Source organism: Pleurodeles waltl, chromosome 3_2, assembly GCF_031143425.1.
Source record: "Pleurodeles waltl isolate 20211129_DDA chromosome 3_2, aPleWal1.hap1.20221129, whole genome shotgun sequence".
In the NCBI taxonomy this organism is placed as follows: Eukaryota; Metazoa; Chordata; class Amphibia; order Caudata; family Salamandridae; genus Pleurodeles; species Pleurodeles waltl.
The window spans coordinates 200,481,243-200,497,083 of NC_090441.1; the positions used below are offsets into that span (position 1 = coordinate 200,481,243).

The window sequence follows — 15,841 nt, forward strand, 5'->3', positions numbered from 1 at the left end:
GGAAGTCCCATGTCCAATTCTGATTTGAAAGGTTTCCTCAAAGCTTGGGTGATTCACAAATTACTGCCTCGGGAGGGTAATATTTATATAACTCTGGAGGCAAACACAAGAACCCTGTGCCTACCAAAGTTCTGATTTGGTGAAAATTCAAACTCTTCCTCCCATCATTAAGAAATGTATCCTGTATCCAGATTCTTCGAGATTATGGAAATAGCCAATCACAGGATAGTTCAGTTGGAGCCCTCCGAATATGAAATACAAAAATATGAGTATAATACATGCACTTAATTGGCAAGAGTAGTCAGACAAGGGTTGCCAAAGCAGTGATCTGAGCCTGGTGACAGGGGTTGTATAGGTGTACCTCTTTCCAACTCATCTTAAACTAAGTTCTGCTAAACTTGCTGTCAATAAAAAACAAAGGGGGCAGCACCTCCTGGGGGGGTGGGGGGGGATGGGAGATAGGACAGGTCAGGGCAGAGTGATACGGCTTTACAAACCCACTGTGATGATTTCTGTCTTAAAACTGTGGGCCCTTAAAGCACATCTCTCAGCAGGGCATGGGTGGGTTTGGAAGCAGCTCTCAGTAGAATGGGCATGGGTGGGTTCGGAAGCCGGTCCCAGTAGAATGGTCGTGGGTGGGTTTGGAAACAGGTCCCAGTAGAATGTGTGTTTATGGGTGTGAAAGCAGGTCCCAGTAGATTGGGTGTGGGTGGGTTCGGAAGCAGGTCCCAGTAGAATGGGCGTGTGTGGGTTTGGAAGCAGGTCCTAGTAGATTGGGTGTGGGTGGGTTTGAAAGCAGGTCCCAGTAGAATGGGCGTGGGTGGGTTTGGAAACAGGTCCCAGTAGATTGGGTGTGGGTGGGTTTGAAAGCAGGTCCCATTAGAATGGGTGTGGGTAGGTTTGGAAGCTGGTCCCAGTAGAATGGACGTGGATGGGTTCAGAAGCAGGTCCCAGTAGAATGGGCATGGGTGGGTTCAGGAGCTGGTCCTACTAGAAAGGGCATGGGTGGGTTCGGAAGCAGGTACCAGTAGAATGGGCATGGAGGGGTTCAGAAGCAGGTCCCAGTAGAATGGGCATGGGTGGGTTAAGTAGCAGGTCCCAGTAGAATGGGCATGGGTGGGTTCAAGAGCAGGTCCCACTAGAAAGGGCGTGGGTGGGTTCTGAAGCAGGTCCCAGTAGAAAGGGCATGGGTGGGTTCTGAAGCAGGTCCCAGTAGAAAGGGCGTGGGTGGGTTCAGGAGCAGGTCCCAGTAGAATGGGCATGGGTGGGTTCAGGAGCAGGTCCCAGTAGAATGGGCATGGGTGGGTTCAAGAGCAGGTTCCACTAGAAAGGGCATTGGTGGGTTCTGAAGCAGATCCCAGTAGAAAGGGCATGGGTGGGTTCTGAAGCAGGTCCCAGTAGAAAGGGCGTGGGTGGGTTCTGAAGCAGGTCCCAGTAGAAAGGGCATGGGTGGGTTCTGAAGCAGGTCCCAGTAGAAAGGGCGTGGGTGGGTTCAGGAGCAGGTCCCAGTAGAATGGGCATGGGTGGGTTCAGGAGCAGGTCCCAGTAGAATGGACATGGGTTGGTTCGGAAGCAAGTCCTAGTAGAATGGGTGTTGGTGGGTTTGGAAGTAGGTCCCAGTAGAAAGGGCATGGGTGGGTTCTGAAGCAGGTCCCAGTAGAAAGGGTGTGGATGGGTTCAGGAGCAGGTCCCAGTAGAATGGGCATGGGTGGGTTCAGGAGCAGGTCCCAGTAGAAAGGGCGTGGGTGGGTTCAGGAGCAGGTCCCAGTAGAATGGGCATGGGTGGGTTCAGGAGCAGGTCCCAGTAGAATGGGCATGGGTGGGTTCAGGAGCAGGTCCCAGTAGAATGGACATGGGTTGGTTCGGAAGCAGGTCCTAGTAGAATGGGTGTTGGTGGGTTTGGAAGTAGGTCCAAGTAGAATGGGTGTAGGTGATTTTGGAAACAAGTCTCAGTAAGCAGTGGGAGGGTTCGAATGTCAGCTGCAATAAGGACTACTGCGGGACCACAGCTGTGACCAGAAAGCAGAAGCCGCTCTCCTCTGATTCTTCTCATACTAATGTTTTTCTGAGACTAGACGGCACCACAACAGGTCTGTACATCTTAATGTCACCGAGTACATGTTTAAAACAGACCTTGAATAGGGGTGGGTGGTGAACTCTGCTCGCGGAGTTTGCAGAGTTTTTCCCACTCTGCGGCACACTTAGAGCGTGGAGTTCCCAAAAAACTTTGCATAGCGGAGCTTTTTCCTGCCTCGCCCTCGCCAGCATTAAGTTAGCGAGTGCAAGCGAGGAAAATCTTACTCCAGACCACCTCCCGGTGAGATTTTTCAACGCGGGAGGTCCCATATGGTAGCTACCACTCGTGTTGAGGAAGCCTCAGCTCATGTAGAAAATCTACTTGCGCTGCATGTGATGCCGCTCGCACTGATTTTACAGCACAGGACCAATCAGCGAGAACGGCGCGATCCAACACACTCCACCTCTTTGCAGAACTCCGCGTAGCACGGCGGAGATTTTTGGTCACTCTGCCCAGTCCTAACCTTGACATGTCGTCTGACTAAGCTTTGAAAAAGCCACAGGCTTGCACACCAGTGATGGGAAAACACGTGTTGGCTATCCACAGGTCATTGTCTCTCATAAGCGCACATCATGACAAAGAAAGTGGAGGACAATGAAAATTGAAGACATTTCAATAAATGTTAAATATATCATACCAGTGTGAAATGAATTTGCTTTAATAACTACATTACTGTGTCCCACATTGTATGACTTAGCAAAAACGGCTATTTTGGCATTGAGGTGACCGCATCCAGCTTACAGACAATGTTGAGTTATGTATGCATCTATTAAATGCCTAATACTACTTAAGTTGTACTTGGGATCCTAGACTTGTAAGGAGAGTGGTAACCCTCACAGGTGTCTTCAATGAACAACCCTCACTTTAAGTAGGTACCAGTTCACCTCATCGCCTCTGCTTGTGTTCTTGGGTCTGAAGTATCTTTGTGGTTCTTTCAGGGATTGGTGCAGAACATTTCCCTCGGTACCTACATTCTGGAGGGCTGGGAAATGTACCCTCTGAGTATCGACGACGCCGTCAGAATGCGATGGATCGAGTACTGGTCAAGCCTTATTCCTCGGGAGAAGCAGCGCAGCGTCCTGCAGTCCACAGGGCCCGCATTTTACTCCGCCTGTTTCCAACTTCCGGGGCCCAACCACGACACCTTTCTGAAGCTCCCACATTGGACAAAGGTAAGACTCGCTGTGGATTAGGGTAGCATCAGGGGTTCCCACTGTTAACAAAATTAACAGTTGGGGCTCCCACCATGGACAAAGGTACCCAGAGGGGCTCTCACCATTGACAAGGGAAATGGCAAGGGCTCCCATTGTGGACAAAGGTAACAACAGCGGCTCCCACCAGGAGCAAAGGAAACAGCAGGGGTTCAACATGGACAAAGTAAGAAGAGGGGCTCCTACAGTGAACAGAGGTAACAGCAGCAGCTCCAGCAGTGGACGAGGGAAAAACATGGGCCCTTGCAGTGGACAACGCTAAGAGCAGAGACTCCCCACAGCAGACAAAGGTAAAGAGGGGGCTCCCCAGGGCAGACAAAGGTAAAGAGGGGGCTCCCCACAGCAGACAAAGGTACTGACGGGATAATGGGACTCGCAGGTGGAGATAAGACATCCAGGGTCTGCAGGGGGCCTTTAGTCTTGTGCCAATAGAGATCTAAGCAGATAATCATTCTGAACAACTCTTACCAGAACCCCAAATTGGGACTGTGTGTAAATTCTGGTCAGGACTTTGTGTGGATGGTTGCTCTATACTGAAGGAGGAGCAGAAGTGGACTGTCCGTGTGGCAGAATCCTGGACAGACCGGTGCTTCTGACAGGCTGGTGTGCCTGAGTCAGTCACAAGCATGAAAGGAGCAGCCCTTGCAGGGGCCAGTGATTTGACTGGTAGCGATAAGCGCACACACATAGCTATGGAGTGGGCACTCTGGCCCAGTGAGCACCAGTCACAGGTTCATTAAGATATTTTTGGCTGTGTGGGCTTTTGAGCTTAGCACGTTGTGCCCATTCCCAGATGGCCAAGAAATTTTTGAGTTGTGTTTATGTTCAGAGGTTCGTTGAGCTCGGTCTGATCCTGGTGTCATGAGTTGAATTAGTATTCTGAGATTCTTAAGGGCATATTTATGAGCGGTTTGCACCATGCTTGGTCTATGCAACGTGGTAAATGCGTAGCGCAAACAACCACGTCATATTTTTTAAGCCATGCAAGGTCACTTTGGTGGCTCTGAAATTCTTAAAAAATATGGAATAAGGCAAGGCAGTGCAAATCACTGCGTTGCCTTACTCTGTGCAACGGAGGCATTCCATGGATGTTGCGGTGGGTTCCCTCCATCAAAACCTTTGTAGAAATTACCTCTGAAGAGGAAACTAACATTAAAAGAGCAGCTTGCTTCAGAGCCTCTTCCACCACCCAAGCCTAAAAAACACGGAGATAGAGGCAGCAGCCCTCTCCCCTATGCTCCACCTCCTCCTCTTCTCCATCTCCTCCACCGCCACCACCCTTACCACCTCCGTTTACCCCACACTCACCGGAGGGATCCCCACATTCCTCCTCTGGTTCCACCCGCTATTACGAGGCACCATTTAACACCGTGCCCACAGATGACCCATGGACGACTATGACGTTGATCCCTTGGGGGAACCAGATCCGGATCATTACCTTGTAAGGGCATTTCCCCTAGACGGCACCATGGCCTACCACAAGTGGGCATGCATGTCCTCCATGAGGAAGACTATTTCCTGTTGGAGACATTATCCAAGTCAGAGAGAATTGTATTGTTTCTCCCTATTTTGAAGGGCATGCTAAAATCTTTTAAGGAGCCTTTTAGTGTCAGGATGGTAAAACCACGGGTTGAAAAAACGTATAAGCCTTCCCTCACTGACCCAGCCAACATCACGGTTCGCATCCCACCCAACTTCCTTGTGGTCCACACAGCATGCAGGCAGTCTTCCGCTATATCCATGGGAGATGATCCCCCACCCAACAAGGAGATCAAAAATCTGGATGCTGATGGTAAAAGTGTAGCATAGGACTTACTTCCTACTGGGGGGTAGCCAACTTTGTGGGCCTCCTCTCCCGCTGTGACAGGGCTCACTGGGACAAGATGTAGGAGCTACTCAAGTATCTCCCAGAAAACTTTAAAAAGAGAGAGGAGAGTTGCAGACAGTAAAACTATCTCCAAAGTCAACATCCGCTGCACCTTTGATGCCCCAGAAAATGCATGCTGGGGGATCAACAATAGCGTCCTTATCAGACTACAGGCTTGGATCTGCATCTCAGGATTCAAGACGAAGGTTCAGCAAGATCTGCGCAATGCGCCGTTCAATGATTTTTGGCCTGCAGGTTGATCAGATGTTAAAAAGCACAACAAAACTGCAAAAGCCATGGATCCTCTTTTGATCCCATTCCTTAGGGGCTTCTTTCAGAGAGTACAGCTCAGAGCAAGCTCCAAAGCTGCCTTCCCAGACCCCAAATCCTCATACCAAAGGCAGCAATAATAATAGCGCCAGTTGGCAGCATGAGGGCACACTAGGTGGGTATATAGGGGCAACATCGATAGTAGAAGGGGTAAAGGAGTTTCTGGCAAAGGGGTCTCTACTTCAAAACACTGACTCTTCTTGCCATAGCCCCACTCCCAACCCCCGCCCCCGATCACACAAACGTTGTCGGCGGAGATACTACAAGATTTGCAGGAAATCACATAAGACAAATGAGTGTTAGTGGTGGTTGGCCATGGCTACTGCCTAGAACTTCTCACACCTCCTGCAAACATCCCACCCCACATCCACACCCTCAGCAGAAAGCCTCTCACCCTTCTGCAGAAAGAAGTACAAAGGATCCTTTAAGAAAGGACCGTAGAACCAGTGCCACCTCACCAGCGGGACTGGGGTGCTTACTCGCTTTACTTTCTCATCACCAAGAATAACGGCTCCCTCAGGGCCACTGCAGACACCAGACCTCTCACATGGTGTCATCCATCTTCATGGTAAAAGCCAGGCATTACCAATTCAAGGTACTTCCCTTCGGCGCCGCTACAGTCTACACAAAGTGCCTCGCAGTACTAGCCACCCACTTGCCCCCTGCCTCAACGATTGGCTGATCAAGAGCACAGGTAGGCATCAGTACCTAGCAGATACCAAGGCTACCATCTCAATCCTCCACAGCCTCGGGTTCATGATACATCCCACCATATCCCATCTACAGCCCCTCAACTCCAGCCCGTTCCAGGAGCTGTACTAATCACAGTCACAGGCAAAGCTTACCACAGGCTTTCCAGTAGCTCTTTTTCAGCCAAATCATGAACTCTCGGTCTAAACCCTTTTGCAGTCCCTGGACATGATGACTTCCTGCATCGCCACAGTTCCCCACGCCCAGGTTCACTGGGAAGATCTAGTGTTGGTAAAGGCCGGCGCCCATCACTCTCTGCAGTGTTGGTATACCAAAAATATGGGCCTATTCCACAAGTCACCACCACCAGACAACTTTCAAGCTGTCTGGAGGGCACATCTGAACCACACGACCATACAAGAATTGTAGGCTTCTTATCACCAGAGGCACCACATCTGCTACCTCGGGCTCCTTGCTATACATCTGTCCCTCAAAGGCTTCTTTCCCGTCATTCAGGGCAAGATTCCTAAAAACATACTGGCACTCGCTCTCTGTCCCTGTCACCACCTGCACAACAGACATGGCATGGGGCACTCAGCCGCTGCATTCATCTCATGATGGAATACCTTCCGGGAATGGGCAACAACTTGGCCAACCTGCTCAGCATGACTTATCAACAAGCGCACGAGTGGGAACTCCACCAACAAGTCCAGCTCCACTACTTTCTGTGCTGGGACACCCCTCATATAGACCCGTTTGCCACCTTGGAAAATGCAAAATACTCAAACTTCACCTCCAGGTACCCAAACCCACAGTCCATGGGCAATGCACCGTGGATGAGCTGGTCAGGGATATTTGTTTACTCTTTTCCACCTCTCGCTCTCTTTCTACTTGTAGTCAGTAATATACAACAAACCTCTCATACGCTCATTCTCTTACTAGGCCCACCTCGGCTAGATAGCCCTGTTATCAACACTCCTCAAGATCTCAATCAGCCCCTACAAGAGGTTCCCCAACAGGCCGGACATTCTCAACAGGAATCTAGACCAAATCAACTATCCAGGCTTCAAACAGCTCAATCTAGCGATTTGGCACCTGAGGCCCTAGGGTGTGGCTACCTACCTCTTCCACAGAAATGCATGCACATCTTATGAGAGTCCCACAGGCCTACCATCCAAGCCTGATACACAGCAAAATAGAAAATATTTGTCCATTACTCCATCCCAAAACATCTGGACCCCCTAAACTTGCAGCCCAGGACATTATCAGCTACTTGCTTCACTTGCAAAAGTCAGGTCTTGGCTGCATTTCCATAAAGCTCCACATAGATGCTTAAATACAAAACAGGGAACATTCCCTCTTTGCCACACACCAGTAGTTGAAGTCTTTATGGAGGGTCTCTAAAGAGTCATTCCTCCTAGACTTCCCCCTGCATCTTGTCTTGAATCACAATATAGCCCTCACTAGACTCATGGGATCCCTTGAAAGCCTTTGCAGTCCCTCTCCAGTACCTTTCCTGGAAGGTAGCTTTTCTTGTGGCCTAACATCTCTCAGACGTATTCGGGAGCTGCAGTCCCTTACACTACAAGAACCCTTCACTCAGGTTCACAAAGATAGAGTGGTACTAAGGAATAACCTAAAGTTCCTCCCAAAGTGGTTTCAGTTAGACCATATAGCTCCCAATCTTTTCCCCGGACTCTGTAGCAGAAAGATCCCTTCACATTCAAGAGGACTGACATGCTCTCATGTGCTAGATTGACAAGACCCAACACTTTTGCAAAGCTGACAAGTTACCTTTCCTAAACCTTACAAGGGCCAGCCCATCTCCAAAGCGGGTATCGCTAGATGGATAGTCAAGTGGTCTAGACTTGCTGTCAAAGTCAAAAGAGCCCTCCCTGTTACTCTCAGAGTGCATTCTACATGAAAAAAGGACGGCAACCATGGCTTTTCTGGTAAATATTCCATGAGTTGACTGATATATAACAGCTTCTTGGACAACCCCACACACTTTTACCAAATATTGTTGTGTGGCCAGCTTAGCCAGACGATGGGCAATGGTTGACTAAATGGTCCTCACAACACTATTTCAGACATCTGCATCATCCACATGCTAGCCACCTCTTGTATAGGGTCCTGCATGTGTGTCTACAGCAACACATGCTACGAATGGAAAATGTCCCATCAGCATCTGTTCATAGTGTGTAGTGCTGTAGATTCACATGCACCCATCCTCCTCCCCGCAAGCATGTGGCTCTGATCACAGATCCCATAGTATATTAACTTCCTTTTGTAATACCCATGTGCACCATACAGCATTACCTCACAACTCCATACTCCTTTCACTCTGTGTGTGAAAAATAATCTAATATAGAGGCAGTGCCAACTAAGAGAGGAGTCACTCTGCACCTCGTGATTCGAAAGACTTTCTTTAAAGAAAAACAACTTGCAAACATCTGAGCCAAACACTAGAAAGCAGTAGTATGCAAAGTATGTGAATCTACGCACTACAAATTATGAACAGGGCTAGTAACGTTTTACATACAGTGGAAATACATTAAATAGGCAGTGGTTATTCTAATAACCTGGCTTGGAGTGGAGGACGAACACAGGACAACCCTGTCTTAGATGTTGAGGACTCTGGGAGCCTAGGTGTCTGGGTCAGAGCATGTTAGGATGGAGACTGGGTGGACTTCCTGTGAATGGTCTTATCACTTCCTGGACATCACTGAGCAACCTTCAAGAAGGAAAACATTGCTAAGGTGCTGGGGATCCTTCCAAAAGTGCTCTAGAAATCGTTGAACTACCTTTGCTGCAAAGAGTTTAAGAGTTTAAGACATTGTCAGGTTTTGACATGCCATCTTTCCAAGCTTCAGAGGCTTTCATTGAATGCTTCCTGTGCCAGGTCTCACTTTGCCATTCTGGGAGTCCAGGGAGCAGCAATTGAAATACAAAGACTAGTCTTGCTCCGTGGCACTGGAAGTCCCGGAACGGCATTAGGGATACAGAGAACTGCACTGAATGCCTCCTGTGCCTGGTTCGTCCTGTAGTACTGGGGGGGGGTGTCCCTGGAGTGCCAACTAAGATACATAGAATGTCTCTGAACGCCTCCAGTGCTGGGTCTCACTGTCTAGTACTGCGGGTCGATGGAGCAGAATCTGGGTACAGAGACTTTCCCTGAACGCCTCCTGTGCCAGTCTCACTCTCTAGTTCTGCGGGTCGATGGAACAGCATCTGGGGTGGGGTACAGAGACTTTCCCTGAACGCCTCAAGTGCAGGGTCTCGCTCTCTAGTACTGCAGGTCGATGAAGCAGCATCTGGAGTACAGAGGCTTCCACTGAATGCCTACTTTGCTGGGTCTCACTCTCTAGTACTGCGGGTCGATGGAGCAACATATAGGGTACAGAGGCTTCCACTGAACACCTCCTGTGCCCAGCGTCACGCTCTAGTACTGGGGGGTCAATGGAGCAGCATCTGGGGTACAGAGACTTTCCATGAACGCCTCCTCTGCCGGGTCTCACTCTCTAGTACTGGGGATCACTGGAGCAGCATCTGGGTACAGAGACTTTCCATGAACGCCTCCTCTGCCAGGTCTCACTCTGTAGTAATGGGGTCGATGGAGCAGCATCTGGGGGTGAGCTATAGAGACTTTCACTGAATGCCTCAAGTGCACGGTCTCGCTGTCTAGTACTGCAGGTCGAAGAAGCAGCATCTGGAGTACAGAGACTTCCACTGAATGCCTCCTGTGCTGGGTCTCACTCTTTAGTACTGCGGGTCGATGAAGCAGCATCTGGAGTACAGAGACTTTCATTGAACGCCTCAAGTGCAGGGTCTCGCTGTCTAGTACTGGGGGTCAATGGAGCAGCATCTAAGGTACAAAGCCTTTATCTGAACGCCTCCTGTGCCCAGTGTCATGCTCTAGTATTGGGGGTCAATGGAGCAGCACCTGGGGTAGAGAGACTTTCCATGAACGCCTCCTGTGCCGGGTCTCACTTTGTAGTACTTGAGGTCGATGGAGCAGAATTTGAGGTGCTTAAAGTGGCCATCTGGTGTTCCTTCCTACTGGGGTGTGGGTACTTTGGGGCTCATTTACAAGCCCCTTGTGCTGCCTTGGCATCCGTTTTTTTGACGTTAAGGTGGCGAAGAACATTCCCCAACCGTGCGCCATATTTACAAACTGGGTCAATGGGTCCATTGCTCCAGTTTGTAAACCCTTGTGCCACATTATATCTGCATCAGGTATAATGTATGCAAGGTAGGCGCTCCCCCGCCAGGAGGCCCGCAGAAATGGCAGAGAAATCTACAAGATTTCACTGTCATTCTAGCATAATTTTTTGATGCTAGTCCAGCAAAGCGTCACAACTGCATCAGAAAACGAGCGCCATGGTGCGCTGCATTGTAAATACAGGGCTGCCATGGTCTAGTTAGGGGAACGCAGGGCAGCCCAAGCGAACTGGTGCATTATGAGCGATGAGCCAGTTTGATGTAAATGAGGCCCTTGGAGACATATTTATGAGAGGTTTGTGCCGCCATTGCATCACTATTAGTAACGCACCGTCGGCGCAAACCTCTCAACAATGTCTATGAGGTTGCAAAAGCCACTTTGCAGGGCCTCAGAGATATGGATTAAGGCCAGGCAGCATAAATCGCTGTGGAGCCTTACTGTGTGCTGGGGGGGAGGGGGATGTTCCAGTGTTGTTGCAGTGGGTTTTCCCATGTAACACCCATGGATTTTGACGCATCACCAGCCGTACAAGAGCCTGTAAACCTGGGGATGTGCCAGCACCTTATGCCTTGCTCGAGGGGTCGCAACGAGGAGAAATATCTTCATTTCTCCTCGTTTTTCCTCTTTCCTTGTGTGCTGCATTCTGCGTCGGTGCAAGGTGACTTGTGGCGCTGCCCTATGCCAAATCCCTGTAAATCTGGGACTTAAAGTTTTCTGCAAGGTGTCATTAGTATTAGGACTTGCACCTTCAGGGCTGGTTTGCCCTTTAGTAGTGCTGTGGGTCCAGAGAGCAGCATTAGGAGTGCAGAGATGGTAACGGTGTCTCTGGGGCACTGGGTGTCCCTTATTGCCAGGCAGTGTTGTAGCTTCATTGAGTTGTGTTTGTTTAGGGTTCACGTCTTTTAGAGCGCCCCATGCATGTTGGGGTCACTTACTGTGTCTCCTGAATATTACTGATCCAGGTCTGGTGTGGACACGTGTTTGTGGTGTCCCAGGTGATGTGGCCTTTCACTACTTTTCTTTGTAGGATACAGAACCGAGGACCAGATACAGAGGTTGCTTGTGCGTTCCATTGGAGGCCTGAAGGACTAAATTATGGTGGTGCGCGATGGCGCCAAACTCACAATATTTGCGGCTACCCCTGTGTGGCACTTCCCCCTCGGCATCCATAAGCAGGAATGGAAGGTCTTTCTTCCTGCTCAGTGGAACACATATTCATCCAATCCTGGAGCTGCTCTCATGCTGTGTCAGTATGAGAGCAGCTCCAGGATTGGTGGTAGCAGGCTAACTCAGTGCTCATTTTGAGGCCGAGGGCCTGTGCCAGCAATCCCCTGGCTGTTTTAGAGCCCTGAGGTAGGTGGGTCTACTGTGCGCGTATTGGGCTGGCTATAGCAAGACAGCTGGCCAACCGACATGCGCACTGAAAGGGGCAGCAGTCATCCTGCAATCGCAGGATTCAGCCCCACCCCTTGCCATCACGCTCATGCAGTACACTGCGCAAGCAGGTGGCCAGATAAAATGGGATTATGTCATTTTATTTATTTGTGTTTGCATGCGGCGCTCGCAGCAGGCGGGGCGATGCACCTCCACCCTTTAGGAGGAACCCCCACTGGTGCGTTCTTCAGAGCTGGGGCACCTTTTTGCAGGGTTCTCTTTCTTTTGTAAGACGGTAGTTATGTCTCTGCTTCAAAGAGTGTCAGACCCCAAACACCGCACAAGACTCTGCGTTTCAGCTGTGCAGGTACCTGAACTGCTTATGGACTGCAGAGGTTGTTAGGTCTGGCTTAACAGCTCAGTTGTCACATTACCTTACGTGATCACCAGAAAAAGATTTTTAAGAAGCAGTACTGATGGCTTTAGTCTCCACCCACTTTGATCTACCTTTCTACAAGCTTTTGATTGGGCTAAAGATGTGTCCTTCCTATGAAAAGAACACTTGTTTTGCCCTTTGTGCAAGCTTATGCTCAGTACAGTCGGCTGGTGTTGGTGACAGGCCATTGATCAAGGCCTGCTTGGTTCACTGGAAAAAGTTAGGTCAGATGACAGTCTGCTCAGTTTGTTAAGAAAAGTTACTAAAATGCCAGTAGATCTGAAATACTTATTGTGAATACCAGATGTTAAAGCCAATAGGACTTTAAAGGTGGATTGTTATTTCAGTGGTAATGCCTGTACAGAGGATTTTCATGAAAAGGAATCTCAAGGATTACCTTGGCAGGCAAGGATTTCATGTTGATTACCCTCTCTGACTAAACCCCAGGATACATTGCCACTGTAATAATTTGTGTTAACCACTCTTGGGAAAGATTGTATATTTTTTGGCAAGTATAATTTTTTACATAGTGATAATCTTATGACTGTGTACTTAATCAGTGCCTTGTGGGAAAGCTTACTGTCAGGGCTGTAGGCCTGAGTTGGTAAAAGTGGCAAGCCTTTTATCAAGGCTGTACGCTAATTGCTTCTTTGAGAAAAGTTATATTACTTCCAATGAGTATTTTCTGTTTCTTATGAAAAATTACGACAAAAGGAGCCAGCCTTATTTCTTTTTGTGAAAAGCATACATTACAATAATTGGCTTATAAGGGTGAATTGCTGTATCACTGTTAAAGCCTGCATAGAGGTATCTTGTTACATGGAAGCTCACAGATTAAGATAGATGGAAAGGGTGTTTGTGTTGCCCTCCCTCCAACAAACCCTGGGTGTAGAATTGTTCAGACGTCTTCAGCCGCTGGCTCTATTGCTTTACGAGTGAAGGAATTTCCCCCCAGAGCATGTGTACATAGCCTGAAAAGGAGTATGCTTCATGCCCTGAAGTCCTTTAGTTTTGCATTGTATCCTTTTTATAGGTCCCTTCCCATTCATTTCCTTCTTATTTTTAGAGCACCTGGCTTTACACCAGGTAGTGCACAATGGGAGATCATGTGCCCCTCATTTCAGCTGCAGTGCACCTGATCCTGCACACAGCCACTGCTTTGAAATTGGGTGACCATCTTTGAATGGTATTGTCCATATTATATCACTGTTTTATCGTTCCAAGATGGCCACTACAGGGAGAAGTAACTTCAGTCATCTTGATTTAGTACGACAATGATCAACTATGTACAATAACATTCAGAGATGACTGTCTGCTGCTATGTTCATCTTTTTTATCGCTGGCATATCCTCCCCCCCCCCCATGTTAAAGCAGCTGCATTTTTCATATATTCTTCTTTTATTCTTTTAATTTGTACTGTATGCTCCTGGTGAGAGTGTTTTACTGTGGATGGTATGGTTGAGTACTAGAAAGAGTTAGGTGGTGGAGGAATGGACGTATGACTGCAAGGATGAGTGAAACAGTGTATGTGTGATGAGTCACCGATGTCTGCACTTTCCAGTATCAGCTGGACCATTGGCATTGCCAATGCTTATTTTTAATTATTGAAGCATTTATCTGCAGTGCTGTAGGTATGTTTAGTTTGTGATGTGGAGGATGAGTAGTTAACATCCCATAGAGATCTCCTTGAGTGTTAGCAGCGAGGATGTTTCAGTGCAGTTTGGCGTTGCTGTGCTGTGACTTGAGTTTAAATCTCTATGTTCTCACGTGTGGTAGGATTTTTTCAGCAAAGAGTTCAGTTTGCGCTGTGGTTGATATTATGATGTTCACTGGTGCACCTTCCTGCGGCCTTCTGGCTTCATTCAGTTAAGTTTATGTCACAGTAGGTGCAATTGTGTTCTTGTGGATTGGTTGCACTGCTTTGAAGACCACTAACCGCTGTAACTTAACCTGTTACCCGTGGTTCTCTCTCTAACAGGGCCAGGTGTGGATTAACGGATTTAATCTTGGGCGTTACTGGCCAGCCAAAGGCCCCCAGCAGACCCTCTTTGTGCCCGCTACCATCTTGGAACCCAGTCGCCCCAATAACATCACCCTCCTGGAGCTGATGGGTGCTCCAGCCAGCCCATGGGCTCTCTTCATCGACCGCCCCATTCTCAACGGAACCGGGACCAAAAATGAAGTGGTCATGGAGTTTAACTGAGAGGAGATGGTGCGACAGCATCGGAAAAATTACCTTCACAATGAGCCTGCTATGCCCTGCCTCAAAGATCACAAGCAACTATTGCCACAGGACGTTGATGCTGCCACAAGACACTAGACTGTGATCTCAAGCACAACTAGTCTGACCACTAAGGGACAGAACCTCAGCATGGCACTGAAAGCTAGATGGTACATGCAAGACTGACCATTTTATGCACTAGTATCCCAAACCAGACCGCACAGAGATGCCCTGCTGTCAGAAAGCCTCTGTAATGACCTTGGTGCTGATCCTATAAGGATACCTGGATTAGACCATGGTATTCCAAAAGGGGTAGGTGCCAATGGGACCATAAGCAAAGAAGGACCTTGGAACGAGTGAGGTCTAGCGTCGGATGAGGAACCTCCTGCTAGGAGCAGATGAATGGGGGCCCAGGAGCAGAGCAGGAAGTGCCCGGTCTTTGTGCTTGAAGGGAGCCCACAAGCTGTGTGGCTGAGTAGGAGACCAAGAAGGTGCAGGTGGAAAGGAGCAGTGGTGGATCTACTGTAGTTGATGGATTCATGAAGGACTAGGCAAGGTACTCCCCTCAAGCACAGCATGAGTGAATGACTTCCATTTCTGTTTCTGAATTTGTTGATGTTATTGGGGCTGTTTAATGTCATTTTGAATGACTCAAGCTTCTATACCACCAGCTCGGCTCCTGTCTTGAGTCACCTAGCTCACACAGGGATGTTGACCCATTGGAGTCACTTTCTGGGTGGATGGTCACAGACCAGCAGGAGAATGTAGACACGTTTTAGAACACGGTCCTCTCCATTCCATAAGACTGTGGTGCCAGCCCTGCCCTCTACCTGAACACTGACTTCTGTAAGTGCTCTGCTCTCTGGGTCACCACGTTGAACTTCTTTGAGTATTTTGAAAGTTAGTTTGAGATGAGAACGCCTGCTTCTGAGGAGAAGGTGGTTGGTTGACCAGTATTGCAGTGAAGCACCCTGGATACCAAGGGTCATCTTACACTGACCACTGTGCCATGGGTACGTACTCTTCGTGAGTACCGCTAACCCATGAGTATTGTTACTTACACCATTATAGGGGACGTTGATTCAAAGCCCAAACAATCCCTGTCAACTTTTTGTGCAGTTTATGCTTTAATATAAGATTGTTGTGAAGACTGATTTCTGAACTTTTCAATAAAGATTTAAGTGAATAATGTGCTTGCTATCATTGTTTTTTTTGGAAGTGACTTCACTTGTGTACCATACCCTGAATGAGCTTTTAACTTCCGGAATTACAGATATGATTTGTCACATTTCAGACCCTCTACCAGGTCTGGTGCTTGTCAAGTCTGGCGTCATTCCCACAGTCCTCTTTCTGTCTCTAGGGTCTGATGCCTGTCATTGCTTCCTACTCCTGGAGACTTGTCTCCCTTCCGGT

General features: G+C 48.6%; 1 protein-coding gene across 2 annotated transcripts in view; it reads left to right on the forward strand.

Annotated features, from left to right (window-relative positions):
- LOC138286694 (beta-galactosidase-1-like protein) overlaps positions 1 to 15,617 on the forward strand; it is a 296,524-nt gene extending 280,907 nt beyond the window's left edge. For both annotated transcript variants that reach the window (XM_069227181.1, XM_069227179.1), the window contains exons 16-17: positions 3,016 to 3,249; positions 14,186 to 15,617. In XM_069227181.1, coding sequence (XP_069083282.1) covers positions 3,016 to 3,249; positions 14,186 to 14,410 — 459 coding nt within the window. In that variant the 3' untranslated portion in view covers positions 14,411 to 15,617. The remainder of the gene's footprint in view (positions 1 to 3,015; positions 3,250 to 14,185) is intronic.
- Positions 15,618 to 15,841: the final 224 nt, after the last annotated feature.